The sequence below is a fragment of the Rhea americana genome, unplaced genomic scaffold (genome assembly GCF_003343005.1).
Source record: "Rhea americana isolate MKP2758 unplaced genomic scaffold, rheAme1 scaffold_21, whole genome shotgun sequence".
In the NCBI taxonomy this organism is placed as follows: Eukaryota; Metazoa; Chordata; class Aves; order Rheiformes; family Rheidae; genus Rhea; species Rhea americana.
This window is the reverse complement of record NW_028186258.1, coordinates 2,193,290-2,218,852: the sequence shown is the minus strand read 5'-3', so window position 1 is coordinate 2,218,852 and position 25,563 is coordinate 2,193,290. Positions and strand designations below refer to the sequence as shown.

Below are 25,563 nucleotides of genomic sequence, written 5' to 3'. Positions count from 1 at the left end.
CTCCTCCCGGGCGCCTCGGCCGCGGCGCCGCGGTTCGCCCTTGCGCGGCCCCGGCCGGGAGGCTGCAGACGTGTTGACAGCGGCTCTCGTTAGCTCCGTTATTGAAGCAGCGCTGGGGAGAGGCTTGGACTCGGCCCCGGCTATAGCGGCTCGGGCAGCGCGGGCGGACGGGGCCGGCGCGGGAGAGCCGCGGGAAAGCCCCGCGGAAACCTTCCCGGCGTCGGGGCTTCGGTGCCGCTGCAGGGCTCGTGCAGGGACCTGGACGGTCCCTGGGTCGCCTCCCCCCCCCGCCGGCAGCGCGTGGCGGGACCTGGAAGGTGCAGAGCCAAGAGGAGCCGTAGGAAGGCTGTTCCCAGACCTCCAAAAAAGCTGGAGGCTGGAAGATAACAAGCAAAGCCGGGATCGCGGCCTCGGGGCCAGGCCGGCGCTCCGGGGCGCCACGGCGAGCCGGCGGCCCTCGCCGCTGCAGGCGCCGGCTCCGCGGGAGGAAGCGCCGCGGTGAGTCAGGCGGCACGTGCGCCGGCCCGACACCGGGCCCCGGCGCTGGTTTAGCTTTGGGAATGAGCTGCAAAGGGGCCCAAAAGCCAGCGCCAAAGCTGCGTGCAAGGGGCTGCACCCAGCCCGGCCTCCTGCTCCCGCGCCGCTCAGCCCCGTGCCCGCCGGCCCGGCCCCGGCCCCGACGCAGCGGGTGCTACGTCAGGCTGCACCCGGGCTGGCGCCGAGCCGCGTCGGGGGCGCGTGCAGGCGAAGGCAAAGCCGGCAGGCAGGACGGCGCTCTGCGGCCTCCTTCCCGCTGCCCCCCGCTCGCTGCGGTCCAGCCGCCTGCCTCTCCCGCGGCCCCGCTGCGGGCTGCAGTCGCCCGGCCAGGACGCGAATCCGCTGCGGGATGCTCGACGGCCGCCCGCGGCTGCGGTACCCGGGTGCCAAGCGGGGCTATTGCAGCACCCGCTCGGCCCCTGCGTACCAGCGTCTCCAGCACCGCTGCACGGCCCAGCAATCCCCCGCTCGGCCCCTAAAACCTCACCTGCTTTTTCCCTCATCAAGGCTGCAGCCCAGCTCCCCAGGGATCCCAACTAAAGACGGGGAGGGAAAGGCACAGGAGTAACAGCACGCCGCGCTCGGGGGCCGCTCGGCACGCGGGCGAGGACGCCCTCCTCTCTTTGCCGAGCCCGCCGGGCTAGCACGCGCTGCAAGGGCTTTCCTGCTGCGCCCGTGGGGACGGCGCTGGGTCCCGGCTGCCCAGCGGGGCTGGCGCTTGGCTGAGGGCAGCACCGGGCTGGAGGAAGCTGCTGCCTGATACGGTTTCTGTTTGAAAGGGTATTTCGGGGTGTGCCAGGGCCGGCCTCCACCCCGCTTTCACAAGAGCCCGCTCCAGCGGGAGCGTGTTGTTCTCGGCCACAGCGGAGATGCAATTAGCACCCGCAAGCTCCCCGTGCACGGAGCAGGGGCAGGTGCCGTGGCACCGGGGCCAATCCCGGCATCCGCCACCTCCATCCCAAAACGCCCCGGCACCCAGCCAAGGCACCCACCAGGGTCACCGGCTTCTGGGAAGAGCCCCTGGCACCCGGGGGTGTTCACTAGCCTGCCCAGCATGAGCCCCATCGGCACGTTTCGTGGGAGATGTCCCAGTCAGAACCGAGACCAAGCCGGGGATGTGCGGCCCGGCAGCGCGCGCTGCCCAGAAGCGCGAGCGCTTTCTCCCGGCGCCTCCGAGAGCCGCCTCCAGAGCCCGGCCCCGGGGACAGTCCTTGGCCCCGGACCGCGTGCTGGGCTCTGCAAGGCCGCGCTCGCAGAGCTGACCGTGGTTGTCCCCAGGGCTTTGCTGAGCAGTGTTTTAGGCTCGTTCTTAGCTTGGTGGGGACTTGATCTGTGGCACCTGGGTATCATTACATCCATTTGCAACCAGAGCAGTTCTTTGGAGGAAAGAGGATTTGGAAGGGGTGTCTCTATTTCCCTCAGTGTCAGCCAGACATCAGCAACTGCTTGGATGATCCTAAACGAAAAGAAAGTTACTGAATTTGCAATGCCCCACAGCCCCCAGGTGGAAAACCTTTCCTGCTCTTGGCCCGCAAAAGGCCCTTGCGGGTGCCAAGCTCTGCTTCTCCTTTTCCATTACCAGGGTAAACTGGTACCCGTTGTGCTGGAGTGATGGGCAGCGCAAAGTGGGGCGAATTGCAAAGTTACGCGTCCTGCTCACGGCCAGGACCTAGCGGCCACCCCCAATTCCTCACCCTGTCCCCGTGCCTCGTGCTCCAGCCAGGCAGCAGGTCCACGGCTGCTCCCGGGGTTCGGGTCCCGGCAGAGGGAGCTGTGACATTAGCACGCTGAGCCACCAGCCCTGGCTTTGGAGTGGGACCAAACAAAACAGGGCTTTGAACTCAGCGCTTGGTAGCCTTTTCCTGAGAAACCGACTCAGCATGTTTACTTTCTAGTACTTTTCCTAGAAATCAAGCCCAAAGTTATGTAAATCAAGTCAAGAATTATTCCAAATATAAAAGCATTTTTATCTCTAGAAATTACCTCTAAAAGCTAAGAGCAGCTTTTGCCTGAGGCACCTTTACAGAACTGCCTGGCTAACGCTCCCCTCTCTGCCATTCCCACGCTGTGAGCAGGGCAAGGCAGAGCTGACCAGGGAGCCCGCGATCGCAAGGCGGTTTGGCAGCACCGTGTCCCCCACCAGCGCAACCCCGAGCCCCCGGCAGCCGTGAGCATTTACGCTCCCCGCTGCGTCTGTGGCTAACCAGGGCCCTCGGGAGGCTCCGGCAGGGCTCTTGCACGGGGCAGCCGGGCAGCAGGCCCTCCGTGGGGGTTGCAAACCCACTGCCAGGGGTGGACGTGGACAACGCACGTAGCCAGCACCACTTCTCGGAGCCAGGAGCGAAGGGGAAGAGGAGGGAGCACCGGGGCAGCAATCCCCTCGGGTGCCCCGAGAAAGGAGGCAAACGACGCTCTGCGGCAAGCCATTTCCAAATGCCAAAATGTTTGTTCTCGGTTTGCCTCGGTACAGAAAGATCTTAAACCTTCAGCGCAGTGCTGGTGGTTAGCTGACGCTGGAGCGTCTCCGCAGGCGGTGCAGTGCGGTTGTAAAGACCGGCAGGGACTCGAGCCCCCGTGCTGCTCCGGACGGGGCTCCAGCTGTTCGGAGAGCAGCTGGACAGGGGGCCGCCAGCCCCCCGTTTGTGACAGGCAGCAAGTCTAACTGTTTGCAAAGGGCGCTCCTCATCTTCACGCACTCACGTGCGCAGCCCAGGGCTTGCACAGGCAGGGGAAAGGACTTGCACAGCTTCACACCAAGCTAATACATGTTCTGCAACCAGAAAAAAAAAAACAAAAAAACAGAGCCTGCAGCACTAAAGCCTTTCCACAGTAAAAATATTCCACATATATTTGTATGCACTTGTTCTCCTCCAATCAACCACCAGAAAGGCTGGTTCAGGGCTCGCTGGGTCATCCCTGCCGGTCACCATCTCGATGAGCTGAACACTGGGAGAGACGTTACATCTGGCTGCAGATGCTCGGTGCTCACAAGCAGGGTTCAAGCTCAACTGCTTAAAGACCCATTTGTGCAGCTGTGGTTACACGCCTTGCAGGGGACCTCCTGGGAGTGGAAATGCAGGCTGTAGGCTCAACAGAAGAGCTTGTCCTAATCTCAGAATAGGGACCTGTTTCAGCTGCTCTAATAACGGAGGTGAAGAAGCCAGAGCTGGCACAGGAGACATGCGTTGCAAAAAAGAAGCAGCAGCCTAACTTAAATGTTTTCCAGTTAGTCCCAAGAGAGGCATGGGGGCAAAGACAGCCTGGCACAGGGGAAGTGAACTGGAAGCGGTGTGTGGAGGAAAGAGTCTTCACATCTCAGGAGGGACAAGTGTGGTCCAGATCGCAGACAACCCTGGAGCGAGCACACACATCCCGCCACAAGTTGCCATGCTCAGGTTATTCCTTATCGTTTGCATCATTGACGTGAGGCTAGATTAACAGCAAGATAAACGCATGCGTAACTGAGCACGTTCCTCCAGCTGCAGATGAAACAACAAATCAACCTTCCACTTACTGGCAGGATTTATGCCCATGGATGCTCGCATGCCTCACCAAAGCAGGCAGCATTTCTCACAAAGGTTAGACCAGACTTTCCTCTCTACTACAGCCAGGGCTCAAACCTGCCTGCAAGGAACCAGCGGGAGCACAGGTCCCGCTCTGCGGCGGCGGGCACACTGTGAGACTAGTGCTCTCGGCTGCAGGCGCTGTAATGAGGCAGGCTGGGACATGATTATGACAGTAAAGAATTAAAACTCACCTCAGATTTGTTAAGAGGCAGGAGACCTTTCACTGCTTGTAGGATAAGCCTAAGATTGGATCCCCTGGCCTGTGGGGTCGTTTGAGCCGTTGCTGCTTCCTGCTGTGGTCCAGTTTTCAGCTACCTTCACTACAGTCTCAGCACCCCTATAACCAGCCTACGGGCTGTCTAGTGGCAGTCGCCTTGTTTGCGGCTTTACTACCTCACCTGAAGCCATCCCAGCAACAACATAATCTAGGCGGCACTTGTCTAAACCAGTAGTTTGCATCACAGCCTGAACAGGCCCGTTGCCAGCACAGGGCTGTTGACTCTCTCCCATTGGGCTGTGTCTCCACCGAGGCGTGAGATCAGGTGAGGACACAGGTCCACAGCATGCTGCTGCACCCAGAAACACTTCTTCCACCCACGACCCATCTGTGGACTCTGCATGTATTGCTCTACTGCAGGAGGCTGCAAGCTGGGGAAAACGAGCGTAATGGCCAGCGAGGGAGGTGATGGGTCCGTGCAAAATACCTAACACCTATGGTTCGGAGCTGGGCTGCACTTTGAGCACTGACATTATCAGGGCTGTCTGGAAAGGCCTCTTCACTGCAGCCCAGTAGTTATCCTCTGGTGCCACACACCGTTGTAGGAAACTCCTGGAGGCAAATGTCCAGGTGCCTTACGCATAAATTGCTCACACAGCTCAGTGCCTTGGAGAGGTAGGACAGAAATATTACCTCTGCAGGACAGCCTATGTGACTTGGGCACTGAAAGGCATTCAAAACACCATCTTCGTTTCAGATAGTCTCATTCAGGAGAGGACAGACATGATTCGGTTTGCTGAGTACCTACTTGCAAAAAGCAAAGCTGGGATATCTCAAGCCAAAACACCCAAATACCAAGGTAATCAAAACTCACCCCTGATAACACAGTATCAAACAACATACCCAAAGCAACCAAGAACCAGGAGAGGGGCCAGGATGTCCCATTTCTCTGTGCCTCTATCCCAAACCCCAAATCAACCACTTTGCTCAAGAAAGTCTGAGCGTAATTATTTATTTTGGGTCCCTTTGAAAATACCATCACATAACTCCTTCCACTCATGGCTTTGCATGGTTTGTCAGCCTGTGACTACGCAGTTTCCTAGCTGTCTGCATAGCACATTCCTGTTCCTCCAGAGAGCAGGCAACCTTCGTCCCATCAGGCTGGCAGGATGAAGCTGCCCGGTCCAAGCTGAGCAATCACCCCTCAGAGCGGGTACTCAGAGGTATCACTTGAAAGCATTGCACGGCCAAGTAGCAGAGCGAGGGAGCAGGAGGGCATTTTGGAGGAACTGAAGGGGATGGCATCCAGCTGCCCCAGGAAGAGAGTCTCTGGCTTGTGTTTTCTGGCAACTTAGAACTGGTTTTGTTTCTTGTTCATGAAAAAAAAAATTGCTGCTGCTGCTATCTGCAAAGGGAAAGAGAAAAATCTATCAGCACCCTGGGGATCCAAGACTGAGCAGTACTGAAAACCAGTAAAAGCAGCAAGAAATACAGACATTTGGAGGCTGCAAAGCTGAAACAACACAGTGGATTGGAGTGTCAGCAGATGTGATAGCAGGGAGACCCGAACTAATGCCTTTCGCTCACCTCAGTGGCAGGCCTGTGGTCTTTTTGGCCCAAAACAGCCAAACCCTGGAAATGCCAAAAAACACAGCAAGAATAGCTCAAATTCAAATATGCAATCTCCAAAGGTCTGAGTAAGAACTCAAGCATTTGAGGAAGTATTCTGAAAGCCACCGGGCACTGGCCTCAGTCTGCTCTCACTGGGGAATTATGGTTGATTTCCTAACACCTTCAACAGGTGAAGAGTCAAGACAAGCATGGGTGTGGCTGAAAAATCCCAGCTACAAGGACTCAGAAGAATCAGACCACAGAGCAGTTTGCATTCATATAGGTTATGAAGCAAAACTTCATGTCCTCCCCAGCTGCATTAGGGCTGTTGAGTAGTGATCTAACACTATTGCCATCTTTCCAAACTCTCATCGTTTCCACACAAGCAGGAATTTGCCCACATGCAGAAGCACTGCAGTTACCTGCAGTCTTCCAAGTAGGTTGAAAACAGACTCTTACATTATCCACATCTCTACCTGCTAAAGAGTTTAATTGCTCAGTAGCCCCATCTCCTACTCACAGCTCAGTGTCTACAATGACATCTGGCCTCTCCAAAGTCTGCCGTCTCCGCTGGATGGCATCCACAATCTTCTTCCTGGGACCCAATGGGATATTGATGCTTTTCAGGTCATTGTCTGAACATAGCATGAGGGCCTCCAAGTCAATCTTTTCCTTCTTCAAGATGGAGATGAACTCAAACATGTGCAGGGAAGCGAGGAAAGTTTCCAAGGGGCTAGTGTCTGGTTCATCATCGTCATCTAAGCCCAGCTCTACCTCATCCCAGGGCAGCTCCTCTGCGTTCCTCTCCTGCAGGCTGTTGGCACTGCCAATGCTGTCGTTGAGACTTGGCGAGCGCTGCAGGCGACTCCGCAGTTTGACACCTACCCCATCAGTGTTGCTTTCTCCCAGTGTGCCAGTGTCCTCTCGGCCGATCCCAAAGAGCCCGCTGCTAACATAGTTGCGCCGGAACACCATAGTGCCCAGCCCAGGGCGGTTGAACAAGGAGTCATGGCCAGAGTCAGTGCTGACTTCCGAGTGGGCTGAGTCCATATGCAAACCTGGATCGCTTATGGCACGCGAGACGGTATCTTCATCTGTGAGGAACATGTCTCTGATATTACGCCGAGTCCACTCCTTGGGGCTGGCGTATGTGCCTTGTTTCACAAACATGACATCATTCCCTAGCTGCAGGCCAGACAGAGACCGCACACTTTTCCTCCCGTCCTCGTATATTTTGAATGTCCCATCTACCTGCTTCTTCTTCTCTAGCTTCTTCTGTATTTTTGTTTTTCCCTTGGCTGTACCATGGATAGTGGCTTGCGAGTATGGCAGGGAAGTCACCATAGACATGTGTTGGAACTTCTTGCTTAAAGTGCTACTCGAATAGCTAGAGAAGCTCATGGTGTCTGAATTATCTGACATCTCCTTTTTGTACCGTTTCTCCATCCTTTCATGGTGCTTCTTCTGCAGCTTCACACAGTCCTTAATCCTCCGCTCTGCATCCCGGAAGGCCTTGTCCTTCAGTTTGCTCACCAGCTTGGGGTTGAGGCTGCTCTGCTTGGCAGCAATGGAGTCCAGGTAACGCACACACTCCATGTGTCCCTTCATGGCTGCCATGTCTAGCGGGGTGTGGTAGTCGTTGTCCAGGCACCATGTGTTGGCCCCAAAAGAGATGAGGAAGGAAAGGCAGTTCAGGTGACCATTGGCTGCTGCCAGGTGGAGAGGAGTGTTCCCCCAGATGTCACATTTGTCTGGATCCCCCCTATAAGACAAGGAAAAGAACCGGTTAGTTCATAGACCTGCTCGACAGACTCTATCGAGATATTTCCTAGAGAACAAGTTATTGCAATTGTGCAGCGGCAAGTGAATAGTACCTGCACTATGAATCATTTCCTCCTCAAAATACAAAACCACATGCCTCCAGCCCTCACAACTTCACTTTTAAGGCTTCTGGAGGGGTGTACCAATGACATGGAATCACGTGCCTGACATGCAAGCCTATGGCAATTCCCGTAAATGAATGTAACTCCCAAGGGATACGTTCCTGCATCCAACCCATCTTTGGAGAGAGACAGGTCAGATTCTGAATAGCCCAAAATTGAGATGTGGGACAGATGACAGCTCAGGTTATTAACTTATTATAAAATTTCACATCTCAAACATCCCATTAAATGCTATGCAGATTCCAACTTCAAATATTGGTTTCATTCATATTACATGGAAAAATATCCCAAAATACCCCTGTATATACCAGGTCCTCATGATGATAACACCACCAAAAAATGGCCATCCTAAGCATTAGTTCTGAAAACCGCCAGCTGCGGCACTTTTCTGTCTTCATGTGAACTAAATCCTCCACCCTTCTTTCATGTGTGGGGAAGTTCAGGACACAAGAGGACATATTTCAATAGATAATAAGAGCAGAATTGCTGGCCTAGGCCTAGGGGTTGGGTTTTCGTGGGGGTTCTTCACCGTACCATGCTTGGTTTCGATTGCATGCCTCGAAGTGAGTTTGTATTAGCACATCCTGAGAATCTAGTTTCAGAGAAAGTGGAGATTATGTTTCTGCACTCCTCAAGGGCTGGACACTCAGCTAACGCAATTAGCAGCTCTTCTCGCTCTGTGTCAGCCCCTACCCCAGCAAGCTGCTGTGGGCACGACTGCTTGCCCACATCTCCCATCTCCCCTGAGGTGCTGGGCCCACGGAGCAGGATAGACGTGAACCCAGGACTCGGGGCAGCTCTGCACTCCTTACATTCCTCTGTATTTATGATCTGCTGAAACAAGAGATAGTTCACACCCCTGCTGGCACCAGGCTTTTGCTCAAGCATGTGTGCTAATGATACGCAGCCAGCAGCAGTATCTATCAACAAGGCTCTCTCCCTTCACACACACGGGCAAGGCAGAGCCTTTTATTAAGGCTGTGCAGCTCCACCACTACTAAGAGTAACTGCCCGCAGTGGAGCATGGCTCTGCCGGAGTTGCAGCTCAGCACTGCTCCTGCTCTTTTGCTTGCCATCCTTTCTGATGAGCTTTAGAGGAGCCAAGCACTGTCCCTCAGCCGTGAGGGACCCAAATACAAACCCTGGCTTCCAAGAAAGCGTCTAAAGGAGGGTCCAGCCAGCTCAGGCACCAGGATGCTCATTCTAAGCTTTCAAAAGAAAGAGAGTAAACACGCTGGTAGAATCAGGGGTCTGGAAGGGGAACACACCCTTGAGACATCCGCCCTGTGCGATTTTATTCCTCACTGCTTTAGGCCTGTGTTGACAAGGGCTGGGATCAGCAGAGCCCAGAAGCCTCTCCCAAATTCCACACATCCTCCGCGCTACAGCCCATCTCACTTGAAAGAGGCAAAAAGGTGCTGCAGTGAGAGAGCGCCAAGATTGCTAGACCTAGGGACTTCTCCCTGCTGCCACCTGCCTTCCTTTACACCTTCATCACCAGTGTTCATACGTGAGACCCAGTGACACCCCCTTCCAGCACGTTAGCCCTCATATGCTCCAAGCTCCCCACACTCCGCTCTCAACACTGGTGTTCAGGGAACGACAGAGCCTAAGCAGAGCTATGCAGCCTCCGTAATAACTGGTTCCCAATTTTCAGGCTTTGCCAAAGTGTCTTAGCTATCTAATATGGAAAGGAAATGATTCTGCAAATGGCAGAAGGAATAAAACCAGCATCTAGAGATTAAAATGGAGATTATTTCTAGAACATGAGTTTCCTGTCAGGACTCCTTAATAGCCACAGCGAGGTGCATTCAGCTTTTTCCTTACTGGGAGTATCAGCAGTTGCTCTCCAGCAGACATCTATTTCCACAAAATTTGTAGAAACTTAGTATCTCTACAATCTTGAGCCTTCTGGCAAATTCAGCAAGAGCTGGTCAAAAGGTTGAAAAATGTGTAAAGGAACTAAGACTTAAAAAAAAAGGAAAAAAAGAAGAAAACAACACAAAGCCCTGCAGGACTTCATATCGTGGGCCTTCAACATCTCTCACTGAAGCCAAGAAGGGCTTCAAAGATGAGGCCTGAAATAGTGCTAGGAAGAAAAGGGGTGGGGAGACTGCAGGAACTGAGGAGCTGTGAAGCAGCTGAAGTACAGGAGGAGAGCTGCCAGTACGGTGGCAACGCCAAGTTGCCAGAAGAGGTAACTCCCTGTCCATCTCCCTACTCTCATAGGGACATGTCCACAGTGGGAAATTCATGGGGAAGATAAATATTTGATGAATTGCAAGAGAGGAGTAAATTATTGATGGAGCTGGATTAAAGAGCCAGTGAAACTAGAACTGCCGGGGCTGGCGGTGGGACTCGGTGCATGAACAGTCATTTGTTTACACGTACTCTGAATGGACACACGTGTGTTGGCTCAGACATGTCTGGGCAGATGAGCCAGGCCACTGTGAGGGACCCAACAACTATATGGACTTATTTTGGCAGTGATTTAGCAATGGATGCACTGGAAATAACCTTGCATCTAAAACCAACCGCTTCTCTTGCAGGATGCTTGATCCATACACTACACCTCAGAGCCCATTTTCACATCCATCTGGTTTGGGTGGCAAAGAGCAAAGTCTTGGGAGATTCATGTGCGAAGCTCTACCTTCCTCATGCTTTTTATTGCCTCAGAGAATAAGTGAGGGGAAAGAGCACCAAAACCAGCTCTCCATGGATATTTCCACTGTCTAGAAAGATATTAGAGCAAAATTAGACCTCTGGGCCCCTTTGCCCCATAAATGTCCGACAGAGGCACTAAAAATGCATCAGAAGGAAAGAAGAATGGTGACTTGCAAAACAGATGCATTTGATCTGGCACTGATAATAAACATGAGGCCCTCCCTCCAGCAAGGCTCAGACCAAGCAAAACTTCACCTTGAGGGCACTGCACACAAGGAAATGCTGACTGCAGGGTCTACTAAGTGGGGATGTATTTTAATAACAAGTGTGAAGTGCAGCACTTCTCAACTTCAAAGCGTTTTCAAGTGCTGAGTCAACACTTGTAATAATTATTATTAAAAACACTGTTAATTGAGCCCCTTCAGTGGACATGTGCATCTCTTGAGTCATTGTGTTCTCACTGTGACGTGCACGCTCACTCCCTTCCTGCCGTTCTTTTACCCCACTTCTCCCATAGGATCTCAATTAGCCTGGGAATCCATCCACACTTACACACGTCCTTCCCTGGTTACATGTGTGAAGTTCCTCTGATAACAACAGGCTGGCTCATCCCCTGGCAGGCATGCTCATGTGTGTGCGGGAAGGATCAGGCCCTCAAACTCTGAGCTGGCTGGCTGCAGAGTAGCTCTGGCTCCTGTAAAACACTGAGCATGTTTTTTGGCTATAGGAAGAGGAAAAATCATTTGTGGCCTTGGGAGAAACAACCAGTTTCAGCATAGCCAGTTGGGGCAATGACTCAAGCAAAACCTAGAAATGAGCAGAAAAGGATGAGTTTGGGACCCAGAGCAGAGTTTCAGGTCTTATATCCCAAGTTTTGTCCAGGATAGAGTTGGTGGTACACCAAGGATTAAGTTCTTCTCCAGCAAGTTCAGATACCCAAAAACCTAGCACGGGATGCTGTAGGTTAGGCTCATCTTAGGGCTTTCCCTCTCTCGTATTTCAGCAAGAAGCTAAGTTGGCAGTTATTGCAAGAACCAGTGTTACTAGTGATTATTAATGCTATTCGTACAGCAGTAGTGCCTAGGGGCATGTCTATTGGCCTGGTATGTCACCACGGCCAGATCTCACGCTGTCTTGAAGAAGTCAGCTCAGGTACTGGAAGCAACTAAGCTGTGATAGAGCTCCACCCAGCTCCTTCACCTCCTTGGCAGGTCATCACCCCAGGGAAGCTCCCCACTGACACAGCCACCCTGCTATTCCAGGCACCCAGGTGACCATCAGCTGGCAAGGAGGTCCATCACCTTCACGTGTTCTACCTGCTGTTTTATTCCACCCCACTCCGCAACCCTTCCCTCAAGCAGCCTAGCTGACCTCAGGAGCCGTATCTCCTCCTTCAACCCACTGCTTCTGTGTGGGGTGCACGATTTGCGCTGCCTCACATCTCTCTGAAATTAAAACTCAAAGTGCTTCTTAAAAGGAGGCATCCATGACCCCCATTCTGCAGTGCAGGAAACTGAGGCACATCTCAGCAAAGGAACACCAGGTGACAAAGCTGACTGCAGCCCTATTTAGCAGGAATATGCATCCCAGCACCTCTCATGGTCCACTCCACGGCAAGAAAGTCATGGCTGTTCCCAGCCAAAGCCCTCAGACTTGTGGCTAACGGGACCTGGGCCGAAGCCTGTCACTCCTGCAGTGCTCATAACGAATCGTGCTGAAGAATTACTGCCTTTGAAAAGCTGCAATACCAAATGCCAATTAGCCTGTCTTTTCCCAGCCATCATGTTAATTGAGTTTGTCTCCCTCACTGGAGCCCAGCCAGGAGGAAGAAAAAGGCTTTTTATGTTGCTAACAAGAAGGACGAGCCGCTGCTGACCCCTCCATCCCGGCCCCTCTCTCTGTCCCCATCCGAAGGTGGCACAAAGGCACAGGCAGAGCACTGGCTGTTACGAAGTCTCTCCTGCTCCAACCTGGACATAGCAATGAGTCTACCTCATGACCTGATCTACACGAGCTTATGATGAGCTTATGAGATGATGAGCTTCCCTCACACACCCGCCAACAGCACTGTCATCCCCCTCTGCATTTCAGCCCCACACCACAAGTTGCCAAACCCGTGGACACATGAACTAGGCTCCTTCACTCACCACAGCTGGGCAGAGCTTAGCTAATCCTAAATATCCATCAGCCAGGCCTGCAATAAGGCATGGAAATCAACAGTGATTTTTTTTCTCCCTCTCGCCATCCATTCTTGGCGTCCCTCGCACAGCCCTGCTTTCCCAGGGCCTCTCCTGGCCAGCCTCCCTCCCTGCGCCAGGACGTTTCATAACGTCCATGCTTTGCAGGGCATGGAGACCAAGCGAACGCTCTCCCAGCTTGTCCAGGCACCAGATCTTCATGAAGTGCTGGCAAATAGGAACTGGCATTTTAAAAGCCCACCTGCCCCTGAGACTTTCCCATCATTGCTCCTCCAGACACTGTTACGTACCCATCACGCACACTCCTGCCTTGAGGAGCAGGCCTGTCCGTGCTAAGGAGGAATATTTTGACAGCCGAGACCAGAGATAACTATATTGACATTTTGGCGCAGCGACGAGCCCCCTGCCTTGCTTCCCGACGGTTAGGTCCTAGGTGTAACACTTCCACAAGCCCTTGAGCAGCACAGAGCAAGCTTAACTTCTGAGCAAGACTTAGGAGCCTTTGCATATGTCATCTGAGGCATTAACAGAAAATTAAAGGGTCTGCCAGGGGGTGGGGGGGTCGGACCCGAGCGACTTCCCCTCTCTGGTGCCAACAGTGCCTACCCCCCGGCTTGGCGGCTCTTCTGTGTTTCGCACCCTTTGGCTGGCCAGCGCTGACCCAAAGCTGGCTCCCCGGAGCAGAGCACCCCACGCTGACCCAACTGGAGGGGCGAGGAAGCTTCACTGATCCCTGCCCGGGCCTGGGTGAGCATCTGACAAACGGAGATGAATGCTCGGATGCAAATTCATCCGGCAGCCCCCGACGAACGCTTCGCTCCGCTATTCATCACTTAAAGGGCACCAAGCCTCTGCCGGGCTGTTTTCCCTGTCAGCAGCAAATTATATTAGGTTGTTAATTAAACAGCAGCCAAGATGCACCCGGGCACGTCCGCTAGGACCTTTCTTTTATGATGATTTTATAAAAGGGCCCCTCTGCAGAAAAGCAGCCCTTGGGCTTTCCGGCGAGGCGGCGACTCGGCCGAGAGGCCTGTGCGGGGCGGCAGCAGTGCCGCGGCGGCCGCGTGCGCGGAGGGGCCGGCGGGCACTGGGCACGCTGCAGGAGGAGCACGGCAGCGGCACACGACTGCCCAAAGCTGCGAGCACGAGGGCTAGTGAGGAGTGCGCCCGGGAGGACGTGCCCGGGGCATACAGCCAGTCCGAAAGGCCCGTGCTTCGGATGAAAGCCGTGTTTTGCCCTCTCTCTGCTGAACTTCAAATAACATACCTTCCTGAGCACGCTCCTGCTGCACCAGCCACCCGAGGACTTCCCAAAGCCGAGCTACACGCACCCTTTCTGACCCAGCATCTGAAAGCACCTTACATCCGGTGGGCAGCAATGTGCGACGGAGCTTTGCCTAGAGATACAGCTGGCCAAGGCCAGGCGAGCCGGATGGAGGCTTTACACCAGCAGACCGGAGAGTAACCGTCTCCCATAAGGAAACGCCGCGAGTGTGGGAACGGGCACAGCGGACACACAGCCGATGGGGCATGAGAGCTGCCAGCTCAGCCCTGGTCGGCTGCAGGCAGGGAAATCCCGGCTCAGGAGCCGATGGCCCAGCTGAGCCCCGACCCAAAGTGGAACAGCAAAGCCTTTCCAGGGAGGTGGGATGTGACTTCAGGCTCCAAACCCCAGCACTATTCCTTGATACTAGGAAAAAAAAAAAAAAAAAAAAAAAAAAGGATAAAAATCAGTGCCATCACTAATTTCTTAGCACAAGGCTGAAGACGCCCTTTAGGTGGAGCGTTCAGAGGAGCTACCTGGAGCAGGAAGGAAGCGCCGACATGTGCTCCCTAGGGAGGTTAGTAAGAACCGTCAAGCCCAGCGCTGCTCGGGAAGGAATCAGGAACAGCAGATCTCACCTTAGCACAGACCTTCCCACCAGTTTCCTCGCCACCATCAAAATTTAAAGCCCTCTCAATCCCTCTCCCTTCTCCCTACCAAATCCATGCTTATGGCCCCAGAGACCTTCAGATTTGACATTTCTTTCAGCACAGATGAGGGACCAAGAGAGACAAGTCAGCATCAAGTAATCCCCGATGGGAGACTGGGCTTAACCAAATCTGCTCGCAGGAGGCACAGACTCCTGAATTTCCTGGGCTTCAGGTGCACAACAGGTTGCCTTTGAGACACATATTCAGATCTTATTTTAGGTAAAATAGGCAAGCATCATTGGCTGCCAGCTGGCACTGCCCCCATCTGTGAGCATTTCTTGCAATAGAAGAAGCACTTATTCTCTCTGTCCCCTTATTTAAAAGGGCAATTTTAGTGTCGGGCAGCGACCTGGTGTGTTAGCCTTCCAGATCTGCCCGTGTACAGGACATGACTCAGGACTGTAAAGCACTTGCAGAGGGTGCAGTGGGGACCCAGCCTTACCTGTGAGCTGCAGGCAGGGTTTGGGGCAAGCCCGTGGGATGGTTATAGGATGGGAGGAGCTGGGATAACCCTGAGTGATCAACAGCTGCGTCAGGAGCTTTGGATCGGACTTGAAGCACAAGGAGAGAAAATAACAGAGGGGAGGGCAGGAGAGGGGCTGTTAGGGATGGAAGCTGTCAGCCCCTGGGGCACCCGCACCCACACTGCCCTGTGAGTGGAGAAGGGGAGAAACAGGGGCCCACAGGGGCCCAGCTACCCTGTCCCCCGGGGAACAGCAGGCACCGTGCCGACACCGATGCTCACCCTCGGCTGACAATCAGGCGCAGGGCATCCAGATTGCCGTGGTAAGCGGCCCATAGGGTCGGGGTCATGCCATCCTCGTCCGGTGAGTTCAGGTCCTTCTTAGTGGCTTCCTTCAGGAGGTCCAGGTAGCCATCCCGGGCTGCTCGGTGGTACTGGTCATTCATGGTGCAAAGCTGTCCCTGGGCGAGCACATGGGGGAGCGGGCGCCCAGGGGGGCTCAGAGGATGGGCATGGGCGCAGGGACCGGGGAGCTGCCGGGAGGGCTGAGCTCGCCTTGCCGCTGCGCCCGTTGTACGAGGACACCTGAGAAGGTCTGCCCGGGAGGCAGGAACTCCTCCAAGCCCAGCCAGCAAAGCTCTCTGATGCTCCCCCTGGGTCCTAAGTGTCCTCCAGCCCCGCCTGGTCCTCACAATGAATCTGTTCACGCACCAGCTCCGCAGCACATTAAAAACTCCAATTAAGCAGCCTCACTGCGTCGGGCCAGCAACATCTCAGCCAAGCGCTACGGACACAGATTCAGGCAGCAACAGCTCATCAGGGCTGAAAGATCCCCTAAATGGAGCACACTGCCAGCAAGTCTCCCAGGCCAAATCCCTCCCCCACCCCCCCCCCCCCAGGCACCCACCACTGTAGCTACCCCATCACGAGTGGTGATCTGCAGCTCTGCCATGAGGCCCTGCTACAACTGCAGGAGAAACGTGGGCTGATGGAGCCCTTGCAGTCCCATTAAAGCAGAGCAACAGCAAGAACGTGGAGGGATGCTCCTCCTTTGGCAGACAACCGAGAGGAGTTTGGTGGCTGTGCCTAATTTCAGAGCAGCTCAGAGGGGGGTTTCCCTGGTAAAAAACTGCAATGTGTAGCTACCCCTAGGTCACTAAACCTCAGCAACCCCCCACCACCACCACCTTGTCCCTGTGCTATCCTGCTGTGCCCGCTGGACTCTGCTCTCCAGAGAACCACAACAAATTGTGCAACAGGAACCTGTGACAACCCAGGATAACTCATACAGGCTGGGAAAACTCCTTCCTCATCCCTTCTCTCCCTGCAGATGCCCGTCCACATCTTAGGATCTCTACCACAAGAGTGTCCAGTGTCCAGTTTCTTTTACACTGGCACAAAATTTCTGGCAGTGAGGTCTGGCGCCAGTCCCGCAGGGACTGCCAGGAGGGCTGGATGCTCCCAGGGCCAGGCCTTACGAGATTCCCAGGCCTGGGGCATCCCCTGCCATGAGGAGAGGCCGAGCCAAGCCCAGCCATTGACCAAAGCGCACGACTGTTGCCACACATTGCACTGAACAGCGAACCGTGAGCCCGGGGACGCCCCGTCACGGAGGAGGAATTTCCTGTTCATCACCGCGCGGTGCCTCAGCCGGGCCCCGCGGGAACTGTGCGTTTTACCTCTGGTGCACCTGGCTCTGGGGAAGAGATCTCCAGGGCTGTACTCTGCCTTCCTCACCAAGGCCCTGCCACAGTATACAGCCCGCGGCATGGTTTGGGTTTGCAGAGGGGAAGGATAGACCGAGCAGATGGAGGGAGGAAGGAGAGAGTGGGGAAAGAAAAGGAAAAGACTGCAAGACAGCAGCAGAGAGAAGCTAAAAGGTGGTGGGACAGAAAGGAAGGAGAGGCGAGCAAAAACAGAGAGAGGGAAGAAAAAGAGAGAAAGAGAAACACAGCTTATGTTTCAAGCAAGCAAATGCCTCAAGACAGCAGAGGGGCAGCTCAAAAGCAGTCCCAGGTGCATCCATGCCAGTTACCATGGTTAGCCCCTGGGTGACTGACACCGAGCGAGTCACCATCCCAGCAGCCTGGGGGCACCTGTAAGCACAGCAGGAGGAGAGCCCGTGCCCCACACGGGGATGCTCCCAGCAACAGGCTGCTCACTGGCTCAGGCTCCCTGGGCGAGTCCTGATGGGATGTACCAGACGGAGGTACTTGCCGCTGGGATCCTTCCAGATGAAAAGCAGTGCAGTAATGCCTACGCTACTTCATTACGGAGGTTATTTAATGATTCTTGTATTATTACTAATTAAGCTTGTTACTGTTACCGTGCTCATGTAGTGGCTCTCGGGGGCAATTGGGAGCGTTGCCTAAGGCAGTAAGTGTTGTTTCCCCTGTTGTTGGCTGTTAAGGACAAAGAAAGATAAATCAGTGCTTTTTAGCCCAGCGATCTCTGAACTTCTGGCTTCCTCAGACTATTCCAAAAAAAGGGTTTGCAAAAGATGACCATTATCAGCTCAGATTCACTGCTCACAAGTCTGGGGTTCCGCTGGAAAAGGCTGAGACAGCTACAGACAGAGAAAGGAGAAACCACTCGTCCGAAAGGATAACCCATAAGGATTAGCAGAGTGCAGGCAGAGCGACCCCAGCAGTGCTCGTGGCAGCCGGCTGGTGGCAGTACAGGAAAGACGTACGAAGGTCTCCCTGGACCATGCGGTAGATCCAGGTGTTCCCTGCCCAGTCCCACGCTGGCTGGTTTGATGCTGGGTCAGCAGGGTCTCTGCTGGGCAGCACGGGCAGATCCTGCAGTGCTGCAGGAAGGAGCACTGGGGTTAACAGGTAGCAGCGAGAAGGAGAAAACACACGAACAGCCCTGCTTGTGTGACTTGCCACAGAGGAGGCAAACTGCAGGGAAATCTCCAAAAAAGGCATGCTCATAAAAGAAGAAAATAGATCCTCATCCACTCTGAACCATCCTGTGTCTCCTCATGCCCCTCACTGAAATATAACAGTAGGATAAAAGAGATTTTGAGCAGAAGTTTCCCCCCAGCCTCCAATCTGGCAAACATTTGAATCCCACATGCTTTGTGTTTTGTAACATTGCTTGCTTCCCCTTAAACACAGGCCAACCTGCTCCAGGGGACCTGCCTGAGCATGGACTGGAGCAGGTTATCTCCAGAGGTCCCTGCCAGCTTTAACCACTCTGAGATTCTGTCACGGCCAGGGAAACATCATCCCACCCCAAAAAGTCAGAGGTAGTGTGTCAGCAAAGGGGAAACATGGATTCCAGGCCCCAAATCCTGCTTCGTTCTCTACCTCCCTTGTATAAGACTGACCCACTCTTGGCACAGAATAAGGACAAAAGCAAATTTCTTCCTTTTCCTCATAAATGTTCGTATGTGGGGAAGGCTCAGAGCATACTGACGAAATAATACAGGGTGAGGCTTAATATTTACCATACTCAGCTAACCAGAAAGCCAAGCCCCAAAACATCCAGAACATTAGCCAAAAAAAAGTGTTAATCGCTTAAACCATCTTCTCTCAAGGGAAGAGACTTTGTCCCTGCAGGATGATGGATTTGTCGGGGTGCGTTTACTCTGTCTATAAAGACTGCAATAGAGTGGTCCAGGCTGTGCTTCGCTCACCTTAGACGTGCTTAGATGTAAGCTCACCTCATGCCCATCCTGGGTAAATAACCCTGATTTCCTCATTTCTCTCCTGCTTCCCTATAATCAGCTATCGCACAAAATGGATCATGTGAGTTTCTCCGAGAAGCCCGTGAAGCACCAATGTCAGCTCCAGAGATGGTATAAATCACAGAGACATCCCAACAGGTATAAATTCTTTGGCTGAGCAAGCTGCAGCAAAAGGAAACTTCTCAGACAGCCTGGCAAGAGCAGAGATTTGGATTCCAGGCAGCAAAACAGGTGAGTGGAATGACTTAGTTCAAACAGTTACTTTGGTTTTTTTCAGGTTTTTCATAGTGCATCAGTGAAGTATCAAGTTTGTGGCAGACAACGGGCTTTAGAGGGAGCAGAGATAGCTCATGACCTTGCAGGAGCTGGTATAAAACATGGTGTGCTTTTCCAAAGACTCCCAGGGCTTTCTTACTTTTCAGCAGCCTGTTCCTTAGAAAGGAAGCACGATGTTTTCTCTGAATGCTTTGTGTTTGGCATTTGGAAATCAAAACACATTGGCCATTTGCCCCAGGATATTTGATCGTGTGCTCTTCTGGTGCTTTTCCAGTATCTTACATCAATAAACACGTAAACGCTGTGTGACAGAACAGGCATGTATTGTTAAACTGACCTGGGATCTCCCCCAGGTGAGAGCATCGTAAGCAAGAAAAACAGCCCTCGCGGAAATGGAGAGAGAAAGGTTGAAAATGAGCTCATACATCTTACTGCACTTGCTATCTCAGCCTTCTCTGCTCCTCTGACAGGTCCTCTCTTCCTCATCTCATGTCCTGCTTTGGCCCTGCCCTGGGCTATTCGAAACATTCATGGGGTTTTCTTCCCAACAGTGCTAAACCTCAGCTACAGCACTAGCTGAACCATGACCGAAGAGCTCACGCGGAAGGACAGTGAGGTCAGACACCCAAACTCCAGCATGGGCTGCGGACACAAGGATGACAAAGGCCGCCTGGCTTTGAGACAGACAGCCTCTTTTAGCCACCAGTCTCATCAACCCTCTTCCCCTCCTGCCTCCAAGGAAGTGTGGAAAAAGGGTGGCCGCATGTTCTCCATCCTTCTGGCTGTGCATCTAGCCCTACTGGCCTGCACGCTGGTGAGCAGCGGTGCTTTTGAGAAGATTGCGGTGCACGACTACGATGTGTTCTTCCTGCTGACAGTCATGATGCTGATCGTCATTGCATGGATAATCTTCTATCTCATCAGCACCTCCCGGTGCCCAAATGCCATCCTCTGCAAAGACTCCCACGCAGGGCCTGTCTGGCTGAGAGGTAGGAGCCATCGGTGGGGACAGGGGCTGGAGGTGAAATGCAGGAGGAACAGTTCACATGCACACTAGTTACTGTAAAATGGAAAAGTCTATCTAGTGCCCATATAATGTCCTTCCTTCTCTAAGCATCATGCACTACCTCAGAAGGTTTGTTCCTACTCCCTCCACTGGCATTACTGCAAGATCCCTTCTTATCCACAAGGGCTCTTGGTGCTTTACAGCACCAGGTTCCTTCCCCACCTTGCCATTTTCTCTTGCAAAAACCATTAGCCTTGTTCAGAACAGACTGGTTATTTAGACGACTTTCAAAATTCCCTTCCAGCCTGAACTACAGTATGATTCTATTGGCACCAAGAAAATTTGGGTGTTGGGAGAGGAAAAACTGGAGTAGAAACGGAGCCTTTCTATGGCAATAGTTCCTCTTTTTCCCTTCATCTGTCTGCACCAGCCCACATGTGCATACCTCTGTCTAACTGCAGATATTTTGGTTCTTCAACAGGAGGCCTAATCCTATTTGCCATTTTCAGCCTTGTCATGGATGTGTTCAAAATAGGGTATTACTCCAGCTTCTACAGCTGCCTGTCTGCTATCAAAATCATCTACCCCATTGTGCAAGCAATATTCGTGATTGTCCAGGTGAGATGGCTGTGCCCTATCTTGGGGTAGAGAGACAGGGGAAGAAGCTCTAGTCTCACAGACTGCTCAACTCACCCTGCAGAGACAGCTCATGCAGGTGGGCAAACATCTCCTTCTCCAGCTGATCACAACTTCCAGCTGTGGGAACCTGCTTTAAGACATTGGTTCAAAGTTGTTCCCATCCTATGACATTTTGATTAATACCAGAATGGCCTGCACCAAACTCTGATCCAGCTAGCCAGGCTTCCTTTCCCTTTAGAAGAGGAAACAGGGAAGAGGAGAGACAGGGCAGCGCAGGGGACCTTCTGTATAGGCAGTCCATACACAGTGGGCCACCAGCTCTGAGCCAGCTCTACATAGGGCAGATAGAGACAGGTTACATAGGAACAAGGGCTGGGCATGGGTGGAGCAATGGCAGCAGAACTGGGCAGAAGGAGCATAGGAAGAACAGAACACATCCGGCAGTCCAAACAGCCAGGGTTATGGGCTAACAGGCTGGGCCCAGCTGGACCTTAGTGAAAGAGGCTCCAGCTTGCTCTCTGCTGAGCGGGGAGATCCCTACCTCGGGGCAGCAAGCTTTGCTCTCTTGCTTTGTTTGAAATAACAATTTCTTTTCTTATCCCTGACAGACATACTTCCTGTGGGTCTCTGCTAAAGATTGCGTCCACGTACACCTGAACGTTACCAGGTGAGTACGGGTGCTCTGAACACCCGTGGCCTGGAAGGACTGGGCCACTGCAAACCTGCTGCACCCTTTCACGTAGCCGAGATACAAAAGGGGGGTAATGCCATCTCCCTTAATGCTGGCCAAAACTAAAGACTGCTGAGTCTCTCTTCAGCTAGTCTTAGATCTTAGCTCAAGCACCTGAGGATCTAGCAAGGCTGGGATCCAACTCAAAAACACAAGCGTTATTCAGGTAGATTTGTATTAAACAAAATGATTCATAACTGACCTCCTTTTGTGAGAAAAGCAGTGATGCAGCAGGGAAGCATCAGGCTAAATGAACAAGAAATAAGATCTCAGCCACGTTTGCAAGGCTGGATCCATTGGAGACCAACTGGGATCTATTAATTGGTTCCGTCTTGAGAGGCTCTTTGAAAACCAACAACCAGGTTCAGGCCTGATTCTCATTATGTAATGTAACGTAATGTAATCCTCTCATGGTGGTCAAAGAGCAGGAAGAGAGTGAGAAGGGCCAGAGAGAGCAACAAGGCTAGAGTCAGGACCTCCAGCCTTAACTACCACACAGTCCTCACACCACTTCAGACAGTTCCCACAGTCTCTCTGAACACGTGCACATCTATAGCACAGATGGAAGCAATTGCCATTGCCTTGATCTTATGACCGTCTCGTTCTTCTGCAGGTGTGGCTTGATGCTGACACTGACTACAAACTTAGCAGTGTGGATGTCAGCAGTGACAGATGAGTCTGTTCACAAAGCACATTCAAAGCTGAAGAAAAATGTGACGGAAGAAATCTTTAAATGGCTTATGAAAGGTAACCTGCCCAACTGCAAAGCCATCTGATCCTAAGATGGAGCCGATGGGGTACAAATTTTTCTGCAGGCCAGGTTTTATCCCTTTTCAGAGGGCTTATCTAGAGTACAAGGGCCCTTTAACAGCCAGATTTTAGCGTTCACTTCCTAACCTGCATCACAGAGGAGTCAGGAAGGGAGAGAGGCCTGTAAATATGGTACAAGAATGAAGAAAGGAAGAGGGGGGAAGAGATAGAGTGCTTCACCTGACATGTCTAACAGAGACAAGCCTTCTTTAGAAGGAACATGAGCACCAAAAAGCTGAGGTTGAAATGTCCTCATTCTCAAAATGCTCCTGTATCCTTCCTACTCAGTCTTGTTTTTCATTGATCCTAATTATCTAGTTCTTCAGGGCTACTAATAAATGTTGACTCCTTGCTTTAATACCATTGCATTTATGTGTTTTTTCCCCCGTTCCAGTGGGAATGAGAAGTGGCTCAGTTGAAGAATGCAATTGCAACAGCCAAATCTGCCAGATCTTTAAGAATGGCTATTTTTGGCTGTACCCCTTTAACATTGAGTACAGTCTCTTTGCCTCTGCCATGGTTTATGTCATGTGGAAGAATGTTGGACGCTTTATTGACCACCACTCCCACCACATTCACCACCTGAAGTTTGGGCTCTTTCGAAGGACCTTCTTTGTAGGCATCGTATTGGGCCTCATCATCTTGGTGAGTGGTTTGGGAGTCCTTATTGTCTACGAGGTGCGGGTAAATTCCAGCAATGAACCCAGCAAGAACGAAGCACTCACCATGTACTACATCTTCAACATTGTTTGTCTGGGCCTCATGTCTCTTGTCTGCATTGGTGGTTCTGTCGTCTACCGCTTTGATAAGAGAGACATGGATCGCCACAAGAACCCAACCAGGACCCTGGATGTGGCCCTGCTGATGGGTGCTGCCTTGGGGCAGTATGCTATTTCTTACTACTCCATTGTGGCCATTGTGGCCAGCACACCAAGGGACGCTATCAGTGCGCTCAACCTCACATATGCCCTCCTGATGATTGCCCAGCACACCTTCCAAAACATCTTCATTATTGAAGGCCTTCATCGGCAACCCCCCAAGGAAGACCACAAACATGATCCACACCAAAAGGATCCTTATGGACTCACCTTTGTCAATGTCAACGCAGTGTCCCTCCGTGCACCTGACAGTGGCAGCACCTCGGCACCCAACACTGTCCCCGGCATTGAAGCCATCCATTCTTCCGAGCTTGTGCAGTCCCTTGCAGGCCCCAAGAAGATGAACTGGAGGAGGAAGTTCTTAAGGGAGATCTCCATGTTCCTCCTGCTGAGCAATATCATAGTGAGTAGATGTGGAGAGAAAAGTTTCTCAGGGTGGGGGCAGAAGGAAGCAAATTCAAGGAAGAAATATCTGTGAAGGAAAGGATGTGGCCCATGCAGAAACAGTCCTTTTTCTAGCTCCGCAATACAGGGTGCAGACTTATTTATACTGTACATGCAGATAGGTCTGATTTCCTTATCACTTACAAGCAAGAGCAACTGCCTTGGAGCTACAGATAGTTTAGGCTATGTTCATAGAGGCTGTCAGTTATCACTGGAGTATCAGACAATAAAATTGGTAGGTAAAAAAGAAGAATCAGTTTCAGTATTTTTATTGCATATTAGCAGAGATGTAGAAGAGCTTATTAAAAGAAACAAGGTAAATGAAGTCCTCCTCTTACACTCCCCCAAAAGGCTGTCAAGCTGCAGACAAATACCTGGAGTGAAATCCATGTTCTCTTGAAAAACAGTAGCATGATTCCTCTCAAGTCCCGCAGCCTAGGAGCCCAAATCAGGGTGCAGGTCTCCCCTGTTCTCAGTTGCTGTGAGGAGAAACCGGTCACTGACAGCTTCAGCTGGAGTTTCCATTTCATGAGCAGCCAGGGGCCCACCAGACAGAATATGCAGTTCCCTGCCCTACCTGTCTCTCAGTAGCTGTGATTACAGGTGCTCACTACACCATGCATCTTTCTCACTGCAATGTTATTTTCACTTATCCTCAAACAGCTCTGGATCATGCCAGCGTTTGGTGCCCGGCCCCAGTTCGACAATGATAAAGAACTGAACTTCTATGGTGATTCCATGTGGCCGGCCATTGTGGACATTTGCCTGCCCTTTGGGATCTTCTACCGAATGCATGCAGTGGCCAGCTTGCTGGAGGTCTACATCATGTCCTGAAGAACTCTACTGCAAAGATTAAATCCTCCCCAGCCAATCCACCTCCTCGCTACCCCAGGGCTGGGAGACTGCCTAGATATCCCCGGGGTCTACAGCACTGCCTGAATCATGTCCCCTGGCAGTGTTGGGGCACTTCTCCGCTATCAGTGAAGATTATCCAAACATAGTCCAGATTTTATTTTTGCTACTGGTGTGTGGATGTGCATGTGTGTGTTTCAAGTTCTTAAAGCTTAAACCCTGATCGAGCCTGTCCACTCCATGCCACTGATTTACTCTCCACTAGGTGCTCAGCACCTTTGAAGGGTCAGTGCCTGCCTGCACTTAGAGACCCAGTGGGTATGATGTGCCAACTCAGGTGTGGAAGGCAAAGAAAGGGAAACCACTCCAACTTCTGCTATGGCCAGTCAGAAAACAGTCCCCTGTAAAGATGTGAAAAATGAACTGGTGAGCACCAAAGGCTTTGGGAAACATTTTATCTCTGTTCTCTGTACTGCCCATTTATGTTGGCCCTCTTTACCCTTCCCCGTATCAATCCCCACTGTTTTCCTTCCTCTTCAGTGAGGCAATACTGCTGCTGAGCAGGTTTGTGCACTGCAACCTCCTCTCTCAGAAGGGCACATAGTCTCTACAGAAGGGCTGTCCATGTGGTCATGGGCTGGCCCTGAAAAGAGATCATTTTAAGCACTCTTTCTTCCCCTAATTTTCCTGAATTGAGGCTCCAGACCCATAGAGATCATATAGGCAATATGGTCTGGGAGATAATCAGAAGATTTTCTTTTTCTTTTTTTTTTAATAGATTATGACTTTTTTAATATATAAACATTTTTGTACACAAAATTATTTATTGATTTTCATTGTAACACTGAACGCGTGCAAGGACCTTCAGCGCCATATGACACAGACATCAATCCAACCCTACAGCCTCTCATTTTGATCTCCCATGCCCTTAAGGTATATCCGCACTGCATCCTTGAGCCTGTGCAGGCTTCAAGGCGGTGAGCACAGCCTCAGCATCCAGGCAGCTGTGGCACAGACGATATAGAAAAGGGTCCTGACCCAAGTTTCTCAGTGCTTGCAGC

The 25,563-nt window shown here is 52.3% G+C and overlaps 2 protein-coding genes across 2 annotated transcripts; one reads left to right on the top strand and one right to left on the bottom strand.

The window, feature by feature from the left end:
* Positions 1-6,290: 6,290 nt before the first annotated feature.
* On the bottom strand, positions 6,291-15,619 carry USH1G (USH1 protein network component sans). Its single transcript, XM_085304819.1, has 2 exons — positions 15,456-15,619; positions 6,291-7,693 (listed from the first exon to the last, which is right to left on the bottom strand). Exons 1-2 carry the CDS (start codon positions 15,617-15,619, stop codon positions 6,448-6,450), a joined length of 1,410 nt encoding a protein of 469 aa, XP_085160945.1. The 3' UTR covers positions 6,291-6,447.
* A 3,456-nt stretch (positions 15,620-19,075) lies between these two features.
* On the top strand, positions 19,076-24,511 carry OTOP2 (otopetrin 2). Its single transcript, XM_085304818.1, has 7 exons — positions 19,076-19,098; positions 19,695-20,132; positions 20,631-20,767; positions 21,397-21,455; positions 22,132-22,265; positions 22,723-23,609; positions 24,314-24,511. Exons 2-7 carry the CDS (start codon positions 19,727-19,729, stop codon positions 24,482-24,484), a joined length of 1,794 nt encoding a protein of 597 aa, XP_085160944.1. The 5' UTR covers positions 19,076-19,098; positions 19,695-19,726; the 3' UTR covers positions 24,485-24,511.
* Positions 24,512-25,563: the final 1,052 nt, after the last annotated feature.